The 26,445-nt window shown below is 36.5% G+C and overlaps 1 protein-coding gene across 1 annotated transcript in view; it reads left to right on the top strand.

The window, feature by feature from the left end:
* KCNH8 (potassium voltage-gated channel subfamily H member 8) overlaps positions 1-26,445 on the top strand; it is a 318,346-nt gene that overhangs the window by 190,824 nt on the left and 101,077 nt on the right. Inside the window, exon 7 of the mRNA XM_019726038.2 lies at positions 3,106-3,313. Coding sequence (XP_019581597.2) covers positions 3,106-3,313 — 208 coding nt within the window. The remainder of the gene's footprint in view (positions 1-3,105; positions 3,314-26,445) is intronic.

Genomic DNA, 26,445 nt, shown 5'->3' with positions numbered 1-26,445 from the left:
AATTAACATCCATGTTAAAGAGAAAGAAAAATTGGAAGGAAGGAACCTTTCTCTCTTATCAGTGATAATATTTTTATTTTTCATAAAAGTAAGCATATGATCATTACCTAATTAATACATAAGTTTGTTATTCCGCCAAATAAATTAGTCAGGATAAAATATTCTATTTGAACAGAAAAGCTTGTTCAATGTGTTATATGTACTTCTCAGGAAACATAAGTTATGAGGAATAATTATAAGTTATGCTATTGTTATACTGCACAGATTCACAAAAAGAAAGGAAGAAACAAATACATACACAAAGGTGTCATCTTCCAGATCCAAAATGTGTTCAGTTAGAGCATCTCCATAGATGACATTGAAAAATACATTACAACCATCAAAAATGTATTGCACGCTTTAGCTTTAGTTCTGTCTACAACTGCTGATGGCAAATGCCTTTTATATTGCTCAAACATTTATTTATTAAAACCTACTATGTGTAAGTCCTTATGAAAAGCACTATGAGAGAGAAAATTATGAATGAGACATAGTAAGTGTGATAGAGTGAAAAAAGGCAAAAGTTCAAATCCTCCTTTATCACATCATCTGAGTGACTTCTTTGGGGAAGTTATCAAAACGGGTCTAAAATAAGCATGAAAATTCCTACCGGGTTTCTGAGCAGCCTAAAAAGGCAACATTTCTCTAAAATACCTTGCTAAGTATCTAATACCTGGAAAGCCCTCAGTGCATGTTAGTTATCTCTCTCTCTCTCTCTCTCTCTCTCTCTCTCTCTCTCTCTCTCTCTCTCTCCCTCTCTCTCTCTCCTTCCTAGTTGATAGCCAGGAGGTCATCATGTCTACTTGTAATAGGAGGAACTGCCATTTCATAGGGTCTTTTGATGAATGCGTTATTATCATGCACCTGTGTATAAGTAGCTTATAATTCTTATCAGTTAAAATTCAGTACAGCATCCCAAAAGTAAAAAATACTTTCTTTTTTTCAATGATGTAATCCTATCTAAGTCAAATATGTCCCTTTCTTCTGATATTCATCAAGAGAAGAAACTTACATTTATAGCAGAAAGTTGTTGACTCTGATGGAAATAAGTGTATATATTTTTTAAAAGGTGCGAGCAAAATCATCAGGGCTGCCTCATCCTGGACACACAGGCTCATGTCCCTTGCCTTTAAAAATGACTATTGTCCTCATGTAAGGGAAGCACCACATTCTTCCTCAAATATCCCCTTTCTGATCAGAAAAAAAAAAAAAAATGGGAGAGATTGCCTACATCAATATTATGTGTTCGGATAGTGTTTTAGTCTGCTTAGGCTGCTATAACAGAACATCACAAACTGGTGGCTTAAACAATATAAATGTATTTCTCATTGTTCTGAAGGCTAGGAAGTACAAGATCAGGGTCCCAGACAATTTGGTTCTTGGTGAGGACTCTCCTTCTGGTTTGTAGACAGCTGTGTCCTCCTGTGGTGTGGGGGGAGGGGAGGAAGGAAGGGGGGAGGGGAGAAAGGAAGAAGGGGAAGGGGAGGGATGTGAATGGGGAGGGAGGGGAAGAAAGGGAGGGAGGGAAGAGAGGGGAGGGAGGGAGGGAGGAGGGAGGGAGGAGGGAGGGAGGGAGGGAGGGGAGAGGAGAGGTGAAAGCATATGAGAGAGTGCTCTCTGGTCTCTTCTTATAAGGGCACTATTCTCATCATGAGGACCCCATCCTCATGACCTCATTTAAACCAAATTGCCTGCCAAATGTCCCATCTCCAATATGATCATACTGAGGGTTAAGGCTCCAATGTATAAAATTTGGAGAAACACAACTCAGTCCACAGCAAATAGCTTCCTCCATTTGGGACTTCTCTTCCAGGTTTCATTTTACTTACGATATTGTCATCTGTCTATCAAATGTATCTACCTATAAAGTGATTTCCACTCCTAGTAGTTCCTCTAAGCAACGAAATAGAGAATTCAAAGTTGTAGCATATAATCATCTCCTTAATAATCAACTGGAGAAGTGACAGTTGAGAACTTAGCCTGAAGAAAAAGAAAGTAAACTGACACAGAAAAATGACAAAAAGAAATAAAGAGCAGAGCCTTCTAGCAAGTTCTTCAGTTCACCTTATATTACTGTATTTCAGTATGGAATAATTCACAAGATTACAATTGAAAACACTTATTGAATGTCTATTATTACACTAATTTTGAAGTGTTTGTATCTTAGTGATTTATCCACTCACACACTTAAATGTCTCAAAGAATTTCTCAAACTGTTTGCATATTAGTTAATGTTTTGTTTTCCTTTTCTATTTTAGAAGGCTTTGAGGCTCTAGGAAGGTGGGAAAAGAGTGTACATTAGTGCATCACATATGTTTTTAATAGTGACATTGAAAATTCTGGTGGACACCAATGGTGCAAATTTTTCAGTTGGGCCCTAAACTCGAGAAAAAAAAACCTATGCTACAAGTCTATTGCTTTAGTGCTTGCAAAGGCAGGACCCAGTAGATTTTTAAAATTTGTTGTTCCATTTGATTTTGGTTCCGTAAGTCCATTTACTTGAGAGAAAACTCAGAATGTGCATGTGTTGGGCAAATGTTTTTTCTTTATGGACAATTTCAAAAGGAAGCTAGTGTCCTACCTGCAGTAGGAGGTGCTATCGGTACTCGTAAGCAGAACTTACTCGTTTTATACTTCTAAATATTTTAAAACATCGTGCTTGTTTTTTTCACCACTTTACTTCAGTCTATATGAATTACTGTAATAAAGAATTCCCTTACACAGAAAGGGGAAAGTGGGATTGAAACAAAATCTGTGTAAGGGGTAGAGACATTTATATTCAATCATTGTGTATCAGAACATAGAACATAGAAAATTATATTCAGACCGGTAGAGAAAATTAAGGAAGATAAGTATTTACCCAAAGAAATTAAATTGCTTTATCCTATTACCTCCTGATCTATGACAACGCATAGCATAGAAATGGTTGTACAAATGACAACAGCGTTGGAATCATGATTATACTTAATTTCAAGAACTTTCCAGAATGGTAGTAAGTTAAAGTAACCGCCATGGCATTGAAGTGACCCCATGAGCCAAGTCGTGCTGCTCTGTCTCCCACCACAGGTGTCTCTCGTGCATCTGCTGAAGACTGTGCGACTGCTACGTCTTTTGCGTCTCCTGCAGAAGCTGGACCGTTATTCCCAGCATAGCACAATCGTCCTGACTCTGCTCATGTCCATGTTTGCACTCCTTGCACACTGGATGGCGTGTATCTGGTATGTCATTGGAAAAATGGAGAGGGAAGACAACAGCCTTCTGAAGTGGGAAGTTGGTAAGGGCTTACATTTGTCACATTTTCCATTTTTAAGTGAAAAGGAAGATTGTCTAGAATTTGGAGGAGGTGAAAGATGAGTCTGTAAATATATGTCCTCTGTCGATTTCTCACATCTTTTTTTGTGTCCGTGATGGTGGGGGCCAGGGGAGGTCCATGCTACAAGTGATTTTTGAGAAAGTTTCCTGGAATAGCCTGATATTTTTTCAAAGAGTAATGGAGTAAGATTTCAATGGGTTTACTGTTTAAAATGACCAGCAAGGCTGTAGAAGTGTTGAAATAAGTAAAGTGTGATTTGATCTTGACATATCCAATGCAGGACTAGTAAATGTAAATCACTGGACAACTGGCCTGTGGCCAATCATCACAATATTTTAAATCATAAGAAAATTATCACTTGTATTTTAGGTGGCAAGTTCATAGAAAAAAATATCCCTACCATTTTTTTTCCTTTAAAAAGAAGAGAGAGAAAACTATCATAATGACAAATTTTCCACATTTAGTTTACTTTGAGAATCTGTGGTATTTATTCTCGATAAATATAATTTGTAAATACTGGATATTTACAAATATAATTTATAAAATTTTGTGTTCCCATAATACATAGTAGTTTAAGGGAGCTTTTCCAAGTGTTACATAATTCTGCATAAATGAATCTGAAACTTTGGCGCATGAACACATTTTTTAACTTACGTCAACCACCAGAATTTTATCAAAAATGAAAACTGAAGGCTATAACCCTGTATTCTAAAATACCTGCATTCTTCTCACAATCGTTTTCTTTAGAGAATTGTCATAATACCTGATGTAGGATTTTTTTCTTAATCTGATATTTAATCAAAAGAATCTGTTTTCTTGGTTTGCTAGAAAATTTTTCACTTATCTTTTCCTCCTAAAATCAATGTTGAACTTTTGAAAGAAACCCAGACCTCTGCAAAGGGACAAAGCCACAAGAGATTCCCGAGAGAAAAATGTTCTGACTTTTCATACCAGCACTTAGTGGCAGAATGCATTTGTCACATCCCTGGGCTGGCTCTCATAAATGCCCCTTCGCACCACGGGATGTATACAAAGCTTTCAAACAGCATCTTTGGAGAATGAGATGGAGACCTAGAGACAGCAGTCTCAAGGGAGTGAAGCTCCTGTCTCGGTTCTTTAAAAATGCTCCTACACATCTTAATTTTGTCCCTGAGCTACACAAAGTAACTGATGTGTTCTGATCATTTTCATCTCAGAATTGCCCTCTTATCTTCTTTATCAAAGCACTTTTCCTATGCCTTGCTGTGGACCTCAAACCTCAGAAAAGAAGTAAAGGTGGATATAAAATGACAGAGTAGAACCAAAAATATCCTACATAAAGAGAATACGAGATGAGGGAGAGGGAAGGAAAGAGAGAGAGAAGGAGAGAGAGAATGAAAGGGAGGGGGGAGAGGCAGAAGGAGATGAGGGGCAAGAGAAAAGTTGATTAAAAGGTGGACCAAAGTCTGGACTGTACTTAGATTAAAACATTTTCCAGCCTTCAGTATTGTTTCCCTTTCTATACCTTTGTCCTAAAATCTCCTCCATCACATACTCTGGGGTTGTCTTAATGGTATTCAGTGAATTATAGCATTAGACCTCTGCCATTTGTTTTGAATCCATATTAAAATTCTGACTTGTGGTCAGTCACCTGATTCCTTTTTGGACCTGACCTAATTGCCTTTGGGCCCCAGACCTATACACTCATATTAATTTGTAAGGCTTGTCTAGTCTGAGAGTCTCCAGATGGGGAAAATCAGCTTATTCACGCTCTCAAATTTAGTTATATGAGGAAAGCTTTTTGTTTCATTTCCGAGATGCCAGTCCTGCTGCAGATGTACAAACTAGATGCTGTTTTTCTTCCACCAAACATGCATAGGTTTTTAATTTCCAAGAAAAAAGAAGCCAACCACGTGAACTGCTCTGTATTGCCCCGTTCTGCTCCTACTCTTAGTCCTAGTATTATGTCTCAGTGTTATGAATGGGGGTTTGTAAGCTGGAAGTCAACCTACAAAGAGAGCACTGACATAACACAATGGTGAGAACACTGGGTTGGAGGCAATGGATATTTCCTATCATCACGGCTCCACCAACTGTGAGATTTGCAGTAATTTTGTTCATCAGTCTGGGCCTCAATTTCCTCATCTACAGCATGAGAAAATTCACTCTATAACTTGAAAGTCTATTTCAGGTTCCATGATTTATGACTTTAATAGAAGAACACACCCAGCAGTGTGTGCTTAGTAGCTCTGTCAAGTTTTTATCATAGCTGGGTGCCCACAAAAGCCATCAGGGAAACCATCCAATGTCAAAAGGGATGTGTCATAAAATACATCCTGTGATCACAGCATGACAAGGAATTAATATGTTTTGCTCAGTTATAAAAATAACTAAACATTTATCCTAAGAAAATTAGATTTCCTGTCCAAACACCTCTCAGGATATGATCAGGAAGGTACCATGCTAATTATATCTATCAATATTGAGTTTACAGGCTTGGCTAGAAGGACTTTCCCTTCCCCTCAAATTACTTGCATTGTTTGTTCATTTAAAACATTCCCCAGCTGAGGTTTGGACACAAATTAAGTAATTATGACCTTCCCTACCTAATTTTATAATGAGGCAGCTGAGAATCTAGGCTAATTTAGTTTTTACTATGTAATTTGTCCACTGATATGTTTTACCTTTTTTTTTGGTCGAACTACCATGAGTCAAAAAATTCATCACAGAAATAAAGTTTGATTAGAGAATACATTGTTCTTTATGTTGTGACTAACATGAGATGTATTGAACAGATTCATCTTCCCAAGGGATAAAATGGAACTTCTTTTCTAACAATTTTTAATTGTCTTGAAATGTTTTGTTTTCCCCTCTTTTTGTCCTGGGCGGACTTACTAGTAACAGCTAGAGAGAGTTCCAGTACTTTGCATCAGACCAAATCAAAGTTGGTCTTTAAAAAATATTATAGTGTCTCTTCTCTATATCTATTTTTAGAAGGAAGAATAATACTTGTAGACTATGTCAGAGGCTGGTAATGAAATAATTTGCTTAGTGTTATATTTTACTTCATATATTTACGTTTTTCCATACCATATATTTTAAGGAACTTGAGGTATGACTTATTGTTTCATGGAATTTTACTCATAGACCTGGGACCTTAGTCCAACTCTGGTTTTATGGTGAAAAACCCAGTTCTTGGTTATACAAGCTCTGTGGTGGAAGGGGTTCTTGTCTACTCTGTCTCCTGCTGCATCCCCTCTGGCGCATGGCAAATACGGTATTTTTTTTTGTTTTTTACTTAGACGTTTATCATTTATATCTCTCACACTGTGTGAACCCGCCTCCCCCCATCATTATCCCTCTGACATCACACACAGCCATTGCATTTCCACTGTCTCTATTCCTAATGCTGTACTCTGCTTCTTGTAAATATACACATATGTATATATATACATATATACATATATATACATACATAAATACATATATATATGTGTATATATATATATATATATAATTACAGTTGGCATTCATTATTGTTCAGCTTCAGGTGTACAGTGCAGTGATCAGGCATCTACATCATCCCTGAGGTGGTCTCCCAAATGGGACACGTGTCCATCGGGTACCCTACAAAATCTTTACAACATTATTGATTACATTCCCCAAATTAATTTTCAAAATCCCGTGGCCATCTTGTGGTTACCGACTATTTTCTAATCCCCTCTCCTTCCCCCTTATCCCCACCCCCCCTCCCATCTAGCAACCCTCAGTTTTTCCTCTATGTCTCCAAAACTATTTCTGATTAGTTCATTCACTTATTCTTTTCTTTAGATTCCACATATAAGTGAGATCATATGGTATTTATCTTTCTCTGTCTGACTTATTTCACTTAACATAATGTTCTCTAGGTCCATCCATGTTGTTGCAAATGGTAAGATTTCCTTCTTCTTTATGGCTGCATAATACTCCGTTGTATAAATGTACCACAGTTTCTTAATCCAGTCATCTACAGATGGGCATTTTGGTTGTTTCCATGTCTTCTCTATTGTGTATAGTGCTGCAATGAACATAGCAGTGCATAAAGATTTTTGAATTAGAGTTTTGGATTTCTCTGGATAGATACCTAGGAGTGGAATTGCTGGATCATAAGGTAGTTCCATTTTCAGATTTTTGAGATACCTCCATACTGTTTTCCATAGTGGATGCACCAATCTGCAATCCCACCAACAATGCACAAGCATTCCCTTTTCTCCACATCCGCGCAAGCACTTGTTGTTTGTTGATTTATTGATGATAGCCATTTTGACTGGGGTGAGGTGGTATCTCATTGTGGTTTTTATTTGCATTTCTCTGATGAGGTTAGTGAGGTTGAGCATTTCTTCATATGTCTGTTTGCCATCTGTATGTCCTTTTTAGAAAAATGTCTCTTCATGTCCTCTGCACATTTTTTAATTGGGTTGTTTGTTTTTTTGGAGATGAGTTGAATGAGTTTATAAATTTGTGATATTAACCCCTTATCAGATATATCATTGGTAAATATATTTTCCCATTCAGTAGGATCCCTTTTTGTTTTATTGATGGTTTCCTTTGCTGTGAAAAAACTTTTTAGTTTGATGTAATCCCACATGTTTATTTTTTCTCTTACTTCCCTCGCGCGAGGGGATATATCAGTAAAAACCTTACTCCAGGTAATGTCTGTGAAGTTTCTTCCTATATTTTCTTCTAGGAATTTTATGGTTTCAGATCTTACATTTAAGTCTTTAAGCCATTTTTGTATATGGTGTAAGGAGGTGGTCCAGCTTCATTTTTTTGCATGTGTCTGTCCAGGTTTCCCAGCACCATTTATTGAATAGACTGTCTTTACCCCACTGTACATTCTTGCTTCCATTGTCGAAGATTAAATGGCCATATAGGCATGGATTTATTTCTGGACTCTATTCTGTTCCATTGATCTATGTGTGTGTTTTTATGCCAGTACCATGCTGTTTTGATTACTGTAGCCTTGTAGTATGATTTGATGTCAGGTATTGTTATACCTCCCACTTTGTTCTTATTTCTCAAGATTGCTGAGGTTATCTGGGGTCTTTTATGGTCCCATATAAATTTTAGGATTATATGTTCTATTTCTGTGAAAAACGTGGTTGGTAGTTTCATAGGAATTGTGTTGAATATGCATATTGCCTTAGGCAGTATGGACATTTTATCTATATTAATTCTTCCTATCCATGAACATGGTATGTGTTTCCATCTATTTGTATCTTCTTTCATTTCTTTCTTCAGTGTCTTATAATTTTCTGAGTACAGATCTTTTACTTCTTTGGTTAAATTTATTCCCAGGTATTTTATAGTCTTTGAAGCAATTGTAAATGGGATTTTTTTTTTAATTTCTCCTTCTGATGTTTTATTATTGGTATATACAAATGCAACTGATTTCTGAATATTAATTTTGTATCCTGCTACTTTACTAAATTCATCTATCAGCTCTAATAGTTTCTTGGTGGAGTCTTTAGGGTTCTCTATATATAGTATCATGTCATCTGCATATAATGACAATTTTACTTCCTCCTTACCGATTTGGATGCCTTTTATTTCTTTTTCTTGTCTGATTGCTGTGGCTAGAACTTCCAGCACTATGTTGAATAGAAGTGGAGAAAGTGGGCAACCTTGCCTTGTTCCTGATCTTAAGGGGAATGGTTTTAGCTTTTCCCCATTGAGTATGATGTTAGCTGTGGGTTTATCATATATGGCCTTTATTATGTTGAGATATGATCCCTCTATTCCCACTTTCTTAAGGGTTTTTATCATAAATGGCTGCTGGATTTTATCAAATGCTTTTTCTGCATCTATTGATATGATCATGTGATTTTTATAGTTTCATTTTGTTAATGTGGTGTATCACATTAATTGATTTGCGCATGTTGAACCACCCTTGCATACCAGGGATGAATCCCACTTGATCATGGTGTATGATCTTTTTAATGTATTGCTGAATTCTCTTCACTAATATTTTGTTGAGGATTTTTGCATCTATGTTCATCACAGATATCGGCCTGTAGTTTTCTTTTTTTTGTGGTGTCTTTGTCTGATTTGGGGATCAGGGTGATAGTGGCTTCGTGGAAAGTATTTGGGAGCCTTCCCTCCTTCTGGATTTTTTGGAAGAGCTTGAGGAGAATAGGTGATAATTCTTTTTTGAACGTTTTGTAAAATTCACCTGTAAAGCCATCTGGTCCAAGGCTTTTGTTTGTTGGGAGATTGTTGATTACTGATTCAATTTCCCTGGTGGTAATCAGTCTATTCAGGTTTTCTGTTTCTTCTTGAGTTAGCCTTGGAAGGTTGTACGCCTCTAGAAAATTGTCCATTTCTTCCAGATTGTCAAATTTGTTGGCATATAGTTGCTCATAGTAATTTCTTAAAAATTTTTGTATTTCTGTGGTGTCTGTTGTCATTTCTCCTCTTTCATTTCTGATTTTATTAATTTGGGTCCTCTCTTTTTTTTTTTTTTTAATGAGTCTGGCTAAAGGTTTGTCAATTTTGTTTATCTTCTCTAAGAACCAACTCTTGGATTCATTGATCTTTTGTATTGTTTTTCTGGTTTCTATTTCATTTATTTCCGCTCTGATCTTTATTATCTCCTTCCTTGTACTCCCTTTGGGCTTATTTTGCTGTTCTTTTTCCAGATCCCGTAAGTGTGAAGATAAACTGTTGATTAGTGATTTTTCTTGTTTCTTTAGGTAGGCCTGCAATGCTATGAATTTCCCTCTTAGGACTGCTTTCACGGCATCTCATAGATTTTGGGTCGTCGTGTTTTCATTTTCGTTTGTCTCGAGATATCTTTTGACTTCTTCCTTGATCTCCTGGTTGACCCATTCATTATTTAGTAACATGTTATTCAGCCTCCATGAATTGGTGTGTCTTCCAGTTTTTATCCTGTAGTTCATTTCTAATTTCATAGCACTGTGGTCAGAGCAGACAATTGGTATGATTTCAATTTTCTTAAATTTATCAAGACTTGTTTTGTGGCCTAATATGTGGTCTATTTTGGAAAATGTTCCATATGCACTTGAGAAGAACGTGTATTCTGCAGCTTTGGGGTGAAATGCTCTGAAAATATCGATTAAATCCAAGTGGTCCAATGTGTCATTTAATGCTGTTGTTTCCATATTGATTTTCTGTCTGGAAGACCTGTCCCTTGTTGTCAGAGGTGTGTTGAAATCCCCTACTATGATAGTGTTACTGTTGATCTCTGTCTTTATGTCAGTCAATATTTATTTTATTTATTTAGGTGCTCCTATGTTCAGTGCATAGATGTTTACTAGGGTTATGTCCTCTTGTTGGATCTATCCCTTTATTATTATATAGTGCCCATCTTTGTCTTTTAATATGTTCTTCATTTTAAAGTCCATTTTGTCAGATATAAATTTTGCAACTCCAGCATTTTACTCATTTCCATTTGCATGAAATATCTTACTCCAACCCTTCACTTTCAGCCTGTGTGTGTCTTTTGATCTGAGGTGAGTCTCTTGTATACAGCATATACAAGGGTCTTGCTTTCTTATCCACTCAGCCACCCTATGTCTCTTGATTGGAGCATTTAATCCATTTACATTTAAAGTGATTATTGATAGGCACATAGTTATTGCCATTTTAAAATTTGTAGTTAGATTGTTTTCATCTTTCTTCTATTTATAGAAGTCCTTTTAGTATTTCTTGCAATGCTGGCTTGGTGGTAATAAATTCCTTTAGCTTATTCTTTTCTGGGAAGCAATTTATCTCTCCATCAACTTTAAATGATAGCCTTGCTGGATAAAGCAATCTACGTTGTAGGCCTTTGTTTTCCATCACTTTGAGTATCTCCTGCCACTCCCTCCTGGCCTCCAATGTTTCTGTAGAAAAGTCATTTGATAGTCTTATGGGGGGAGTTCCTTGGTATGTAACCCTCTGTCTTTCTCATGCTGCTTTTAGGATTCTGTCTTTGTCTTTAACCTTTGCCATTTTAATTATAATGTGTCTTGGTGTGGGCCTGTTTGGGTTTCTCCTGGTTGGAACTCTTTGCACTTCTTGGGCTTGTATGTTGGTTTCCTTCATCAGGTTAGGGAAGTTTTCAGACATTATTACTTCAAACATGTTCTCAATCCCTTGCTTCCTCTCTTTACCTTCTGGTATTCCTATGATGCGCATGTTGTTGCACTTGATTTTATCCCAGAGGTCTCTTAAACCATCTTCATTGTTTTTTATTCTTTTTTCTTTCTGTTGTTCTGTTTGGGTGATCTCTGCTACCTTGTCTTCTAAGTCGCTGACTCGATCCTCTGCTTCATCTAACCTGCTGTTAATTCCTTCAAGTGAGTTCTTTATTTCAGTAATTGTGTTCTTTAGTTCTAACTGGTTGTTCATTATGATTTCTCTATCCTTCTTTATGTCTTCTCTAAACTCCTTAAACATTCTTATCATCAGTGTTCTGAACTCTGTCTCTGATAGGTTGGTTACCTCTGTTTCATTTGGCTCCATTTCTGGAGGTTTATTCTGTTCTTTTATTTGGGACATGTTTCTTTGTTTCCCCATTCTGGCTGACTCTCTGCGTTTGCTTCGATGTATTAGGTAGATTCCCTAGAGTGCTTACTTCTTGCCAGGTTATCTTATGTAGTATGTGTCCTTTACATTTGACTGGCACTACTTCGTTCTTCTCCTCTGCGTGTGCTCCACAGGTGACTCTTGTGTTGTGTATATTTTCCTGTTAAAGAAGATCTTTAATTGCTTTTCGCTTGTGAGTAGGTGTGATTAACTCATAGGCTGACTAGTTGTGAGACTTGGCTCTGCCCACTGCAGGGTGTTCTGTTGCATGAGGGTTGACCGCTTAAATGTGGTTTGGCCTCTATGGGCTCTTGTGCCTGTAGAGAATTCCCTCTGGGTGTGTCACTTGTAGGTCAAACCCAGTAGTACTCTGGTTTGGTCTGGAGTTGGCCTCTGGATATGTTGAATCTTGTGCCTCTTAAGCTGGGCCCTGGCAGGGCAATTTCAGAACAAAGCAAATCACCAAGCACAACAACAACAACAAAGAAAAATATCAAATACCTTCACATGTAAAAACAACTGACAACCCCCACTCAACACAGGCAAAGATATCAAAGATATAAAGACAAAACAAAACAAAACAAAAAGCAGCACCAGTCTTGGCTTAAGACCACCAAGTAATCTCCAGGTTGTCCTCTGTTGTACCAAAGAGTCCTCTGTGTATTGTGCAGGCAGAGCCAGTCACCTGGTGCCCAGAGTGACGTTGGAACTGCAGACTTAGATCCGTGGGGCTAAGGGGTCTAGATGGTAGTTTCTACAAAGTCAGTGCAGTTTCTGTTCTTGCCTGCACATATGCACACTGAGAGTGGCACCACCAGCCCTGTGTCTAGTTCTCCTGAGTCTTAGGGAACTTCTTCCGTGTGTGTGTGTGTGTGTGTGTGTGTGTGTGTGTGTGTGTGTGGCGGGCGGGAGATTTCTGAGCTGCTGAAAGCCTAGAGCTGCATCTACCGCCTACTGCTGATCCCTGGGAGTGCCTCCGCAGTTGTAATTGCCCCGCCCTAGGCAGGCCAGAAAGTGTGGGGGCTGGGGATGAAGGGGTCTTCTCTCTCCCAGCCCAGCCGTGTCACATTCTTCCCACAGGCCGGAAAAGGTGGTGGCTGGGGGTGGAGGAGTCTCTTCCCTCCTAGCCCAGCAAAAATCACACTCTTCCCAGCCTCTTCCCTGGGTCAGAGCTGCACACCAGTCTTCCCAGAGCCTGAGCACTAAGGCTCCTCTGTAATCTGACTCTACTCCTCAGTTCAGGGGCCAATTTAAGTCTCTGGAAGAGCGGGGTTGGATTGGAAGAACGGGGGAGGGGCCCAGGTATGGAGTTTGTGTCCTTTGTCCGGCCTAGGGCCCAACTGGAGGTCTCAGCTGAGGTTATTGCCTCAAATGCTGGATATGCTGCCCCCTTGGCGGGAGAGATCAGCTGTGGGACGCAGGGAAAGAGACCACCTTCTGGCTTTTGTGTTCTCTGTTCCGTCCTTGGATCCCCTGCGTCTCTGCAGCTGCAGATGCTGGCCACGTTTCCACCGCCACAGATGCGGGCCACGTCCCCACAGCCGAAGGTGCAGACTGCATCTCCACTCTGTTCCCTTCCCTCTTCCCCTGCTCGCCCAATTTGCCCACCTTCAAGTAATCCTTGCACGAGTCTCTTAGCTATTCTGCATGATGAGCAGAGAGTCCTTTGATAGGTTATAGATGTCCCATTTGTGATAAGATCCAGAGGAGAACTCAAAAAGTATGCCCCACTTCCCCCATTGCTATGACATCACTCCAGCAAATATGTTTTTTAAAAAATGTTGAGTCAATCAATCTTCAAGGTTATTCAATTACTAAATGACAATCATGGGACAAGAACCTAGATTAGTAGAATTCCTTCTAATAATTTTGAATATTATAAAAAATTAGGGAATCGCTGCTTAGTAAATTCTTTCTGGCAAGAAGACTGAGAGAGGAACAAATCGGGTGGTCACTTAAGATTTGGTCATTCATTCAAAAAATACTTTTTGAGTGCATGCTGCATCCTATATTAGGCACTGGAGATACCAAAACAAGTCACATAATTAGTGTTATGGAATTTAAAGTCCAGTAGGAAAAAAAGACAAATAATTTAATGGACATATGACAGTGTGACATGTATAGAGGAGTGGCGACTAAATATAACCAGAATATCAGCAAAGGATTTTCCCAGATGAGCTGAGTTTTAAAGAACGAATAGAATGGGCATGTGTGACAGCAGGGACATGACTATATGCAGTAGTTAACTAGAACAAACAAAGTGGTGTTGGGGGAGGGAGTGGTAGTAAGGTGATCAGGCTAAAGAGTAGATAGTCAGGGACCAGGTCTTTAAAGACCATTCACGTTAACTTTAGAGTTTGGACTTCATCCTAAGGCTACAGTGTGGCATAAATTTCTTTCTTGAGCAGTGATCCTTTGCCTATAGAACACCAGGAAATAGGGGGAGATGTTTTGCTCTGCTTCATTTTCACCTGTAATGTGTCAATAATATTACTGCCTACTGCATTGGAGCCACCAATATTAAATTAGGCAAACTGTGTGAAACATTTAGCTCTGTGCCTGTCACTTAGTAACTGCTCAATAAATATTATAACCAGCTATTATAATCATTACCATTTTATTTTTTAAATTTTATTTATTTTGGTTAAATTTATTGGGATGACATTAGTTAGTAAAATTATATAGGTTTCAAGTGTACAAGTCTATAATACATCATCTATATATTGCATTGTGTCTTTCCATCACCGTATATTTGACCACCTTCCCTCATTACCATTTTATTATAACAATTACTTCTAAAAAAGAAAGTACCATGACTAGTGATACGTATCATTTTCTATGGGAAGGTTATTTAAAAATGGCTTTAAAAGTATTGCCTTCAAGGTTTAGTTGTAGTGCTGGACAACAAATTATATGCTTTTGCGTATCTTCAAAATAATATATATTCCCAAGCATTTTTATTTGAGTCAGCCTCTGAAAAACCAGCAATTTTCTCATAGCCTCATAATCGCACACATATAGGAGATATCCCATTCAAGGGCTAATATAGAAGATATGTCTGTTGGTGGGAATGTCGATTGGTGCAATCACTGAAGGCAGTGTAGAGGTTCCTCAAATAATCAAGAATAGAATTACCATATGACCCAGCAATCCCTCTCCTGGATATCTACCCCCAAATCCTGAAAACATTTATCCGTAAAGATTTATGTATTCCATTGTTCATTGCAGCATTATTTATGGTGGCCAAGACATGGAAATAACCAAAATGTCCTTCGACAGATGATAGGATAAAGAAGATGTACACAACGGAATAGTACTCTGCCATGAGAAAAATGAAATACTGCCATTTGCAACAACATAGATGGATCTTGAGATTATTATGCTAAGCGAAATAAGTCAGAGAGAAAAAGTCGAGAACCATATGGCTTCACTCATATGTGGGATATAAAACTGAAAGCAACAAAAGAACAAGACAAACAAATAAAGAAACAAAAACTCATAGACACAGGCAACAGTTTAGTGGTTACCAGAGGGTAAGGGGGGAGGGAAGATGGTAGCAGAGGGTAAAGGGGGTCAAATGGTGATGGAAGAACTGACTCTGGGTGGTGAGCACACAATGTGATACCGTGTTTCCCCGAAAATAAGACCTAGAAAGACCATCAGTTCTAATGCATCTTTTGGAGCAAAAATTAATATAAGTCCCGGTCTCATTTAAAGTAAGACCAGGTACCATACCACACCACACCACACACCATACCATACCACACCATGTCTTGTATTAATTTTTACTCCAAAAGATGCATTAGAGCTGATTGTTTGGCTAGGTCTTATTTTCAGGGAAACACGGTAGATGATGTATTACAGAATTGTGCACTTGAAACCTATGTAACTTTACTAACCATTGTCATCCCAATAAATTTATTTTTTTTAAAAAGAAGATAGATATAACATTTACCCTACAAGCTTGTTGGGATATATAAAACTTTTATGGAATTTTGACATAGTGCTTCAAGGGCACAATTTAATATGGTATTAAAGAGACATATCACAACTGAGTTAAGTGTGCTTTTGAAGTTTTAATTTTTATTTTGGCTGCAAAGAAACGTTTGACAATAATCTCTTTAGAGGGCCTTTATTTTCAATAAGAAGACTTAACCCCTTAAAGATGTGTGAAAAGTTTCTTACATCTCAATTAATGTAGGGATATATATAATTATGATCACATAAAGTTCAATGAATGACATACATAAAGTTCAATTAGTGATATTGAATTGGTCCTTAAAGAGCTCCATTAGGATACTGAATAGAATACAAGCTAGATTTAAGCTAGAAAGATTTGGGTTTGAATCTTGCTTTGGGGATTTATTAGGCACGTGATTGTGGCCAAGGTAAATTCAGCATGTGACTTTTTATACAACAATATCAGTTTCCTCATCTGCAAAACGGAGGTGATAGCACTGACCCTCCTAGCATTTTTAAGAATGAGAGATACTCAAGTTGACATAGCTACCATAGTTTCTGGTACGTGGTACATCTCTGCAGCTGACAACTACCATTACCACTACCACCACCACCTCTACTCTTAATCACTAGTTGAGTGATAACTCGAACTGCAGCCACTTCCTCAAATTTACATCGATGATCTGTGCAGAATTGAAACAGCAATACTATTCAAGTCTAGTGATGAGGTGGTATTTCAGTCAGTCATGATTCTTGATTGTAAGCAAAAACAGAAAAGGAATATATTAGCAGAACATGTAGACTCAGAATTAGAAGGACAGAGAACAAAACCGGAAAAATAACATGAGCCAAGGCAGCTCCAGATACCTCAGTGCAAGAAGCACAGATGCTGACATTTTGCAAGGATGGTCTGGACATGTTTCTGTCTTTGTAGATTCTCTGAGGCCTAGACCTTCTGTTCATCTCTAATTCACAGGCCCTGAAGGGAGAATCTGATTGGCCAAGTTTAAGTCACATTCTCAGACAATGACTCCTGGAGCAAGGAGAGACCCTCCCCATTTTATACTTCCATGGTGAGAAGTGGGGCCCTGTGTCTCTCCACTACTATACATACAATGGAGAATCCCTTCTGCACATAGGATTTTAAACAACCAAAACAACAAAACCAAAAAGTATCTGCAATAACATCTTTATGTGTACATTATAAAAACAGTAGAATTTATAAAAATATTTATTAAACTACTTCTGTGAATCCTCATGTCCTTCTCAAACATCATCAGGTCAAATGGAGTTAGCCGAAAGGTGGGGATATGGTAACTCTCTCTGCACCTTTCTCACTATAACAGTCTATGCTCCTTATGTGAACATAATAGTGGAGTTCCGCTTACCAAGCTGTGTGCTTCCTCAGCTAGACTGTATCTTGGTCAGTAGCTCCCTTTTGTAGCTAAAATGCTACCTTATATTCTTTCTCTAAGCTATCTCTATTTCTAAGGCCATAACATGCTAAACGTTAAAACTAAATGGTCTGCTTCAAAGGTTAGATAGAGATGAGAGTAATTTATAATAAAGAGAAGCTATTTTATCTTTTAATCCTTTGGCTGGAGTATGCTCAGCCATTGTAAATGCCTAAAAGTGTATCTGTATCACTAACAAGAAAAAAAAAAAAGAAAGAAAGAAAGAAAGCCCAAAAATCTAGAATAGGAAAAAAGGAGTAAGTCAAATATCGTTTCAAATTTTCATTGACAATTTTAATCCTAAATCTCCTGATCCTTGTTGGATAAAACATCATAAAAGCTTGTTGATTTGAAAGGCTCTTAGTTATTAACTGCTTAGCATTTACAGCATCAAGTAAGGAAAAAAATACGACCAGGCTCATAATAATGCAAGCTGATTATTTCAATAACTGTGTCAAAATTTCCTCGAGAAGATAAAATTGACTAGCACTCTGATTTTTCAGATTCTGTATAAAGGATTATTAAAATTTTTTAAGTAACCCTTATCTGTAGCTTTTCATTCTTAGAAAGACATGAAATAAAGGGGAGAAAAAGTCTAAAATGAAGGTTTTCAATCATTGAAATGGATGCTAGTGAGGAACTCCTGGACTTTTTTTTTTAACAGGGTCTTGAACTTTAACATGCACAGCAATCACCTGAGGATCACCTTAAAATACCGATTCTAATTTAGTAAGTGTGAGATGGAGCCCCAGACCCCACATTTTTAACAAGCCACCGAAGTTGGTAATGCTGGTCCCGTACCACACTTTGAGTAGGATGGTTTTAAAAAGTCTTAGGACATTTAGGGAATTGAATACTCCTCGTTATAAAAAGTTTCGAACCAGCAACTATTTGGTCCTTCCGTATCCATCCATTTTCACTTTCCTATCCTTTTCTAATCTCCATCACATCTACAAATTTATTTAGACATGGTATATTCCTAATGACCCAAGGAGGTCCACTGAGAAGGAATTAACCTAAATGCTGATGTAATACAACCCAGTGCTTTAAATAACATCATCAGAAACAATTTATATTACTGTTAGCAAAGCATAGCTTTCTCCAGTCATACTCATTTTTTTTTAATAAAACAAGCAAATCACACAAACAAATAAATTTTGATGATGAAAGTAAAAACCAGAACCACAATGTCATATGCCTGAGGCTAAAAAATGTTGAGCAGACAATCCTTTATGACTGAGGCTGTTATTTCCTAGTGATGATAATGGTCAGTGCATAACTTTTATCTGGACTTTGTCAAAGTGTCTAGTATATAAGATATTGTAATCCTTTTACTATCTTTCATGTAATTCCTCCTATACTAAATTAGGTTCTAGACCCAATTCCATTGTTGGCAGGGGAGGTCTCCATATCAACAAGCAATTCCTTGGACACCAACTGGGTCTCCTACAATTCACCTCAATTCTGACACCTATCTACTCAGAGATAGTGTCAGATTCCACAGGTTCATGGTTCAGTCCTACAAAACTGCTCCCCTTTCCAACTTCAGAAGCCAGTCACAAGCTTAGTTTCTTACCTGTGCTTCTGATCTACCAGCTATAAATCAGAGGTTCCCATGACCCTCTCCTTAGGTTTCATTAGTTTGTTAGAATGGCTCACAGAACTCAGGAAACCCATTTACTCACTAGATTTCCAATTTATTGTAAAAGGATGCAACTCAGGAACAGCCAGATAGAACAGATGCATAGGACAAGGTATGTGGGAACAAACACTGAGCTTCCATACCTTCTCCAGGCATGCCATTCTCACCAAATTTGCATGTATTCACCAATGGAGAAGCTCTCAGAAGCCAGTCCTTTGGGACTTTTATAAAGATGTCATTATAGAGGCATGATTGATTCAATCATTGGCCTTTGGCAATTGAGTCAACCTTCTGTCCCTGTCCTCTCTACAGAGGTCAAGGGATGAGACTGAAAGTCCAACCTTCTAATCACGAGGTTGGTTTTCCTGGCAACCAGACCCCATCCTTCTGTGCTTTCAAAAATTACCTCATTAATGTCACAAAAACACCTTTATCACCGTCATATCTTGGGAAACCTCAAGAAGCTCTATGCCAGAAATGAGAATAAAGACCAAATATATATTATAAATCACAACATCATATAAACTCACTATATAAATATGTAGATTTTAGAGGCCATATTTCTCCGTGTCTTGGAATTTGTATGATGTTGCAGTGAATTAGTCAATTATTAATACATTTTTAATTTCTTACTATGTGGCAGTATTATAGAAGAGAATTATAAGCAATTGTTTCAGTCTTACAAGGATACAAGAGAAGGCTCACCTTCACTCCCTATCCTGATTATTTTTTCGTGTTTCTGTCTCAGTAATTGTCTCAGACTTACTACCATCTTCTAGCTGGAGATAAAATTGGGTTGACACTGATTACCACTCACTAGATTTAAAACTCTCCAAGGAGCTGATCCTCTGTCTCATTTTGGCCTTTCAGCCCTAGAAGAATACTCTTGTCTCTTAAATATCTTGAGCCAGATTCGGGACCTAGACTTTGGAAGAGAGAACTCCTTTGACTATTTTCTGCAAGGAGCCTTTGTTTTGAGGGAATGCTTTGCTGACCATTCATTGGCTTCCTGTGCTCCTCCCAGAAGATCCTATGACTTCAGTTATTAGAAATTTTGCCTACCTCTGACCTCTTTCTTTCTACCCTATTTGATTGTCCTGAGTTGTGTGGTTGTTAAGATCAGGGAGACTGTGTTTCTGGTTCAGGGCATGCAAAATGCTTCTGTTCTTAAATGAGTTCAAAGTTGAAGACATATCTCACATAGGAAACACTAATTTTAGGGTGGACCCAAAGATAATGTAAGGATCCAAAGAAGAGAAAAACAGGTTTACTTTTGGTGGTCAGGAGAACTCTGATATATCTGACTGAGGCTTGGATCCAACTTCCTGCACTTTTACATGTATGTATGTATGTATGTATGTATGTATGTACCTGATAAGTTTGCCACTATCATTTATTAAACAACCTATTTATTACCACTAATTAAATATGGCATTTTAATCTTAATTATTACATATACTTATGAGCATTGCTAGGTTTCATTTTTCTTCACTGACAATCTAATTTTATACCAATATTGCAGAATTTTAATTATTGTACTGTTTAAATTTTGGTACAGCAAGTAGAACAGGGCCATTCTAACCCATGTACTTACATCAATGTTAGAAAAAAACCTTACCTCTAAAAATATTAAATGACATTTTAATTGGAGTTAATTTCAGAAATTATTTTGGTGAAATTAATACTTTTTTAACATTAAGATATTTTGGTCATCCAAGGCTATGGTATTTAATCTCCATTTATTTCAATTTTAAAAAATATAATTAAGAGAAATTATGTAGTTTCCTTCACACAGTTTGTACATATTTCTTATTTTGTTTCTAACCACTCTACATTGTATGTATGTGAATGGGATCCATTTTCCATTAATTTTATTCCATTATTGGTAAAATAAAATCTAATGACTTGAAAATAATATTTTATAGATACCTCTAATATATATATCTAATAAGTTTTAATTAATTTCTTCAAGTTTCTTTGAAAGAAAATCACATAATCTGAAGTATTAATAAATTTATCCCTGACTTATCTAATGTCTCTACTTTTTGGCTCCTGGTTTGAGAAAATTATTTATTTTATTAAATATTTATTCAAATTTCACTAGAAGATTTTACTGAAAAGGTATTTTATAAATTACTAACGTTATTTTTGATGCTTGGTACTCCACAGAGTGACAGAAACTTTAAATTATGGACCTCAAAAATACAGTTCATAAAAGAACATGGTAGAACAGTTTTTAGCTTGAAAGTTGGGGATCCTCTGTTCTAACCACAGCCCTGTATGACGTAGGAAATTTGGTCAAACCATATCTATCCAAATTATCTCTTTTAAAATGATGTATGTGACTGATTCTCACTGAGTCTCAATCCTTCTTGAGTCATAAGCCCTCTTGGAAAAGGAATGGAAGTTGTAGATCTCCAATGATAAATTCATATACCCATATGCAAATGGGTATAAGTTTGCATGAAATTTTAGATAGTTTGTATATTCCATGATGTTCTTTCATGGGTTCCTGGTAAACAAAACAAACAAAAACACCCTGGAGCTAGATGAACTCTAAGATTGTTTTCTAATTGAAGAGGATTCAGTTAACAATTCCTTTAAGAAAACTGCCTTGCACCTGAAATGTAGGTGTGCTGAAGAAATAATACCTTAGTGTGTTGACATGTCTTTCATCATAAGTGAAAACTGGGTCAGAATTGCCCTAACTCATTAGTAGAACATTTTTTTTATCTTTCTGTTCTTTCCATTTTTTGTACCATCAGAATGCAATTCTTTTTCATACAGTAATATACGTGCCATGATATCCCTCTTGTTTAATCCACTTCGTCCAAAAGTTTTTAACCACTGGAGGATTTTAACCACAGCCATGTACTTCCAATGTTATGATGCAAAAAACTCAGTAAACAATTTCACTTTACATGCAACTTTTAAGAAATGTAATGATTTCTTAAACTGAGAAAAAGCAATACCACTCTCTAGGTTGGGTATATAAATAACTTGTGATTAAATGTTCAAAATTTCTTTTCTGGTTTACTTTCTAAAAGACAGTCAGAAGCAAAACTGACTTCCTAATATCTTAAGAATTCTGTCATTTACATAGTGTTCTAATTAGCCAAGTTGGTGAGACTTTTCACAAGTAACCTTTAACTCCAGCACTTCTTTTTTTTTCAACCTTTTAACTCAATGACATTATGCAATTGAGGTGGTTCCAGTTGAGTTACTCTTTTAAGTCAACCTACCCTGATTCATAGATGTTAGTGTAAGAAATAACCCTAGAGAGAATATATTCTAAACTTCGAATTTTACTTAATTGCTTCTCTTTGATGAGGCATCATGATGTACTAGGAAGAACAGTGGACTGGGAATCATGAATTTAAAAATCTAATCCTGGCTCCAAGCCTCATTATTTCTTCTGTGAAAAATAAGATGGTAAGAACAAATGATCTCCAGAACCTTCAGAACATCAATTTCTCTTATTTTTATGTGAAGAGGGAAACTGTGAAGAAGAGAGAAGACTTTTAATAGAGTTATTTTACTCTAAGGTATTTCTGCAGATAGAAATACATAGTTCTACTTCCAAAACTATGTGAACTGGTTTTTGTGACTTCTGGTCCTTATTTCAAAGAGGAGTAGGGTTGACCTGATATGTGTCTTTTTCTAAATCATTTTTTAATCTACATATTCATTTCCTCAAGTCCGAATACAATATCATTTAATTTCCAGTGCTGAAGAATAAAATAATATTTAAAGAAGTAATAGAAAATCAAGTATGAGTTCAATGGAAAAGAATCAGGATGTCAGTATTTTTCTTCAGCTACATTTTTTTACTTATTTCTCTCCCTCACTAAATTTAAGAATACTGGAACAATATAAGAGTTCTTCAGAATAGCAATGCTTGATGCAGCCTCTCCCATTCCCCCCACTGATGTTTATATGAAGGCCAAGATAAAGACATAATGTGACAGCTTAACTATCACTGAAAATTAGGATCAACCACTGACCTATTATCACAAGAAAGGATTTTCCACTAAAACGCAAGTAAATGGGATTGGATTTTCAAATATACTCAACAGACAACTTGAGTGTTTTGAGAGACCCACACTGATGGAAGCCCCTTATCCCAAACTCACAGTGTGCTCTCTGATTCAGAGTGGGAAGGTACCTAAGAAAATGGAACAATTTTCCCTCTACTGCATAGGCATTGCTTTAAAGCAGAATAATAGCTCCACTATGCCTAGTAGCTTTTTTGTTACATCCAAAAATATCAGAGCCTTTGAAATATACAAAATTTTTCATCTTAAAGATGCAGGTAGGGAAAGAAGATACTAAAATGGTAGAGGAAACTGTCAATATTGACTAATAAGCAGAAAACTAGATTAAATGGGCCTTTGAAATTTTACATTTTCAAATAGAATTTAAATTAGTACATATACCTTATAAATCACCCAAACCATGGAACATAGAGAAAAGGACAGGAAAAAAGGATCTCAAGAAAACAGAAATGTAAGAAGTAATAGGTCATTAAGCATCATGATTTTAATGAATATTTAATGACATGGGAAAAGTTCAGGTTATTTCAAATGAAGAACTCAGGATAACAGAATTCTATATATTACATGATTCTTATTTAGGACAAAAAGGGAAACACACACACACACAAACACAGGACTGGAAATAAATTCAGTGAGTAGTGGAATTACTTGTAAATTTATTTTCTACTTTACATTTTTTAAAATAACTGATTTATATCAAATTAATATTTAGCTTACATTTGTTAAGCACAAACTACATGCGTGATGCAGTGCTTAATATATTTGTGTGCCTTGTCTCTGATCTTTATTGCAATCTCATGAGGCAGATACGTTCAACCCCATTTTACAAAAAGGAAAGGAAAGCTTGAATAGTTTATGTCCCGGAGACTTCTTTTTACATTAGGACACTTTTTTATATATAAAAATGTTTAGAATGAATATAATTGATACCTCCTGGAAACTGTATCTTTTGTAGCATTTTGCCATATTTGCTTAATTTCTATGTTTCAAATCAGATAAAGCCAAAGCCCTACTACAATTTAATTCCCACTTGCTCCCTCCCCATTTCCTCCTTACTCTTCTAAAGTTGGTGCATAAGATTTTTCTTAGATGCTATTTTTTGTAATAATAATAACAGACCTACACAGGGGTTTCTCAGTGCCAGGCACTGTTCTAGGTACATTACTTGGATCAGTTCATTTAATCCTGCCATAATTCTGTGAGCCCAATACTATTATCATCTCTACGATGAGAAAACTGAGGCACATCAATAACTTGTCTTAGGTCACACAGATCGTATATACTGTAGCTAAGATTTCATTCTTCCTTTGTAGCTTTCTACATTCTCACTGAGTTTTTCTTTTCAACATTTATCGATGATAATAGATGTAAATCCTATATATTTATTTTAAACTGTTTAATAGAATTCTATTGTATTATAAGTCAGTTTGTCATCCTTTGGGTTGATTTATCCATTTCCCTACTTAGTTGCTTTGCATCTCTCGTTATTACAATTAGTGAGCAATGAGAAATCAAACCCATGCTTTGTTGTGAACATGCGCAAGAATTTCTCTGGGTAAGATACATAGAACTGTACTTGCTCAAAGGTCTTCTGCACCTGCAAAGTTAATATATATTGCCAAATTCTTCTCTAAAGCAGTTATACCAATTTATTATTTGGCAGTGTTCTGTGTTCTTTCCCCAGGTCTTCACCAACAATTCTCACCCATGTTTCTAAACTTGTGAAAATTGAGTGGAAGGGGGCTTAGTGGCGAGTATGAAATGCTGTGTAATTTTTTTTTTTAATTTCTATTTCCTTGAGTAAGGTAGAACATACTTTCATATTTGAAGGAGGCTACTCTAGTTTCCTCTTTGATGACTTAGACACTTAGCTCATTAATTTGCAACTTCTTTGCTATATAATATATATATACACATATATATACATATATATGTGTATATATATATTTTTAAGTGTTGAAATCTTGAAAAATTGTTATTCAGACTATATGGGACTTTTAAAGCTAACTCTTTGCTATTGATTTCTAATTATGTTCATGGGTTGTCTCACAATTTAGTTCTATAAAATTATATTACTGATTTTTCAGTGTTGGTTGAGGCTCAATTTGACTACATTCTTTGTGTGTTTGAATAGAATGTATATAATTTTTTGCATAAAATTTTTAGTTCCAGGTTTTACATATGTGCATTAGATCAAACTTCTGAATTAATTATACACATATTATAGATCCTTATTAACTATTTTTTATCAAATATACATAAAAATTTATTTGATGCTTTTTCAGATCTCTGCTCATTTCCCAGTCTTTGAGGGTTTTTTTAATAGTTCCAGTTCCTTATTTTTTTGTCCATTAGATCAAGCTTCTGAATTGAATTTAAATAGTTCAAATATACTATCTCATTGTATGTCCCCATTTTTATTTTATTAACTCAAGTTCATCATGTAGTAATTTTTTGTTCGTCTAATTCTTGTGAAAGGTAAGCCATTTTCTCATGTATTTTGTAATATTTTTAAAATTTTTATTGTGCGCTTATCTTCAATAGGGCTTCTTCCTGTAGAAATCCTGTGCAGACTGAAATATGTGATTATCCAGAATTTTGAGGGGTTTTTGTTTGTTTTTTGTTTTTTTCCTGTTGCCAAGGACAGTAGGATTATCCCTTGCCTGGGGTCAAATTTGTAAAAAGTTCTTAGCGTCCAGGTTCCTATGCCTCGTGGATAGAGTACATTCAGACACCAATGTATGCAAGGCACAGCTTGAATTTTGAAAACTTCTCTCAAGAGACTACTTTATTCAAACTCAAGTTTCCTTGTCATCGCTTAAGCTTTGTGGTAAATTATTTCTACCCTTCTCCCTACATGTGTCACACTTTGAGTATCCCAGTTGGATGCAGGGTTTCATTTCCAGTGTTTGTAGGATTTAAGTGTCCTCTCCTGTGCATGTACCCTGTTTCCCTGAAAATAAGACCTAGCTGGACCATCAGCTCTAATGCGTCTTTTGGAGCAAAAATTAATATAAGACCGGATCTTATTTTAATATAAGACCTGGTCTTATATAATACAATATAAGACCCGGTCTTAGTTTAATATAAAACCAGGTCTTATATAATTTTTGTTCCAAAAGATGATTTAGAGCTGATGGGCTGGCTAGGTCTTATTTTCAGGGAAACATGGTACGGGCATGAAACCCAAGCCACAGACGTTACTCTGACTAGCTGCCCATCCCTGTCTCCCTGGCAGCACCAGCACCAGCACAGTGTCAGCTAACAAACTTGCTACTCCTCATTTTTACATATGGAGACTTCACTTGTCTTTTGGAAGAAGATAGATATAGATATAGATATAGATATAGATATAGATATAGATATAGATATAGATATAGATATAGATATAGATATAATGTATGTATATGAGTGTATATGTGTATATATATATAT

Source organism: Rhinolophus sinicus, linkage group LG10, assembly GCF_036562045.2.
Source record: "Rhinolophus sinicus isolate RSC01 linkage group LG10, ASM3656204v1, whole genome shotgun sequence".
NCBI lineage: Eukaryota > Metazoa > Chordata > Mammalia > Chiroptera > Rhinolophidae > Rhinolophus > Rhinolophus sinicus.
This window is presented reverse-complemented; position numbering and strand designations above follow the sequence as displayed.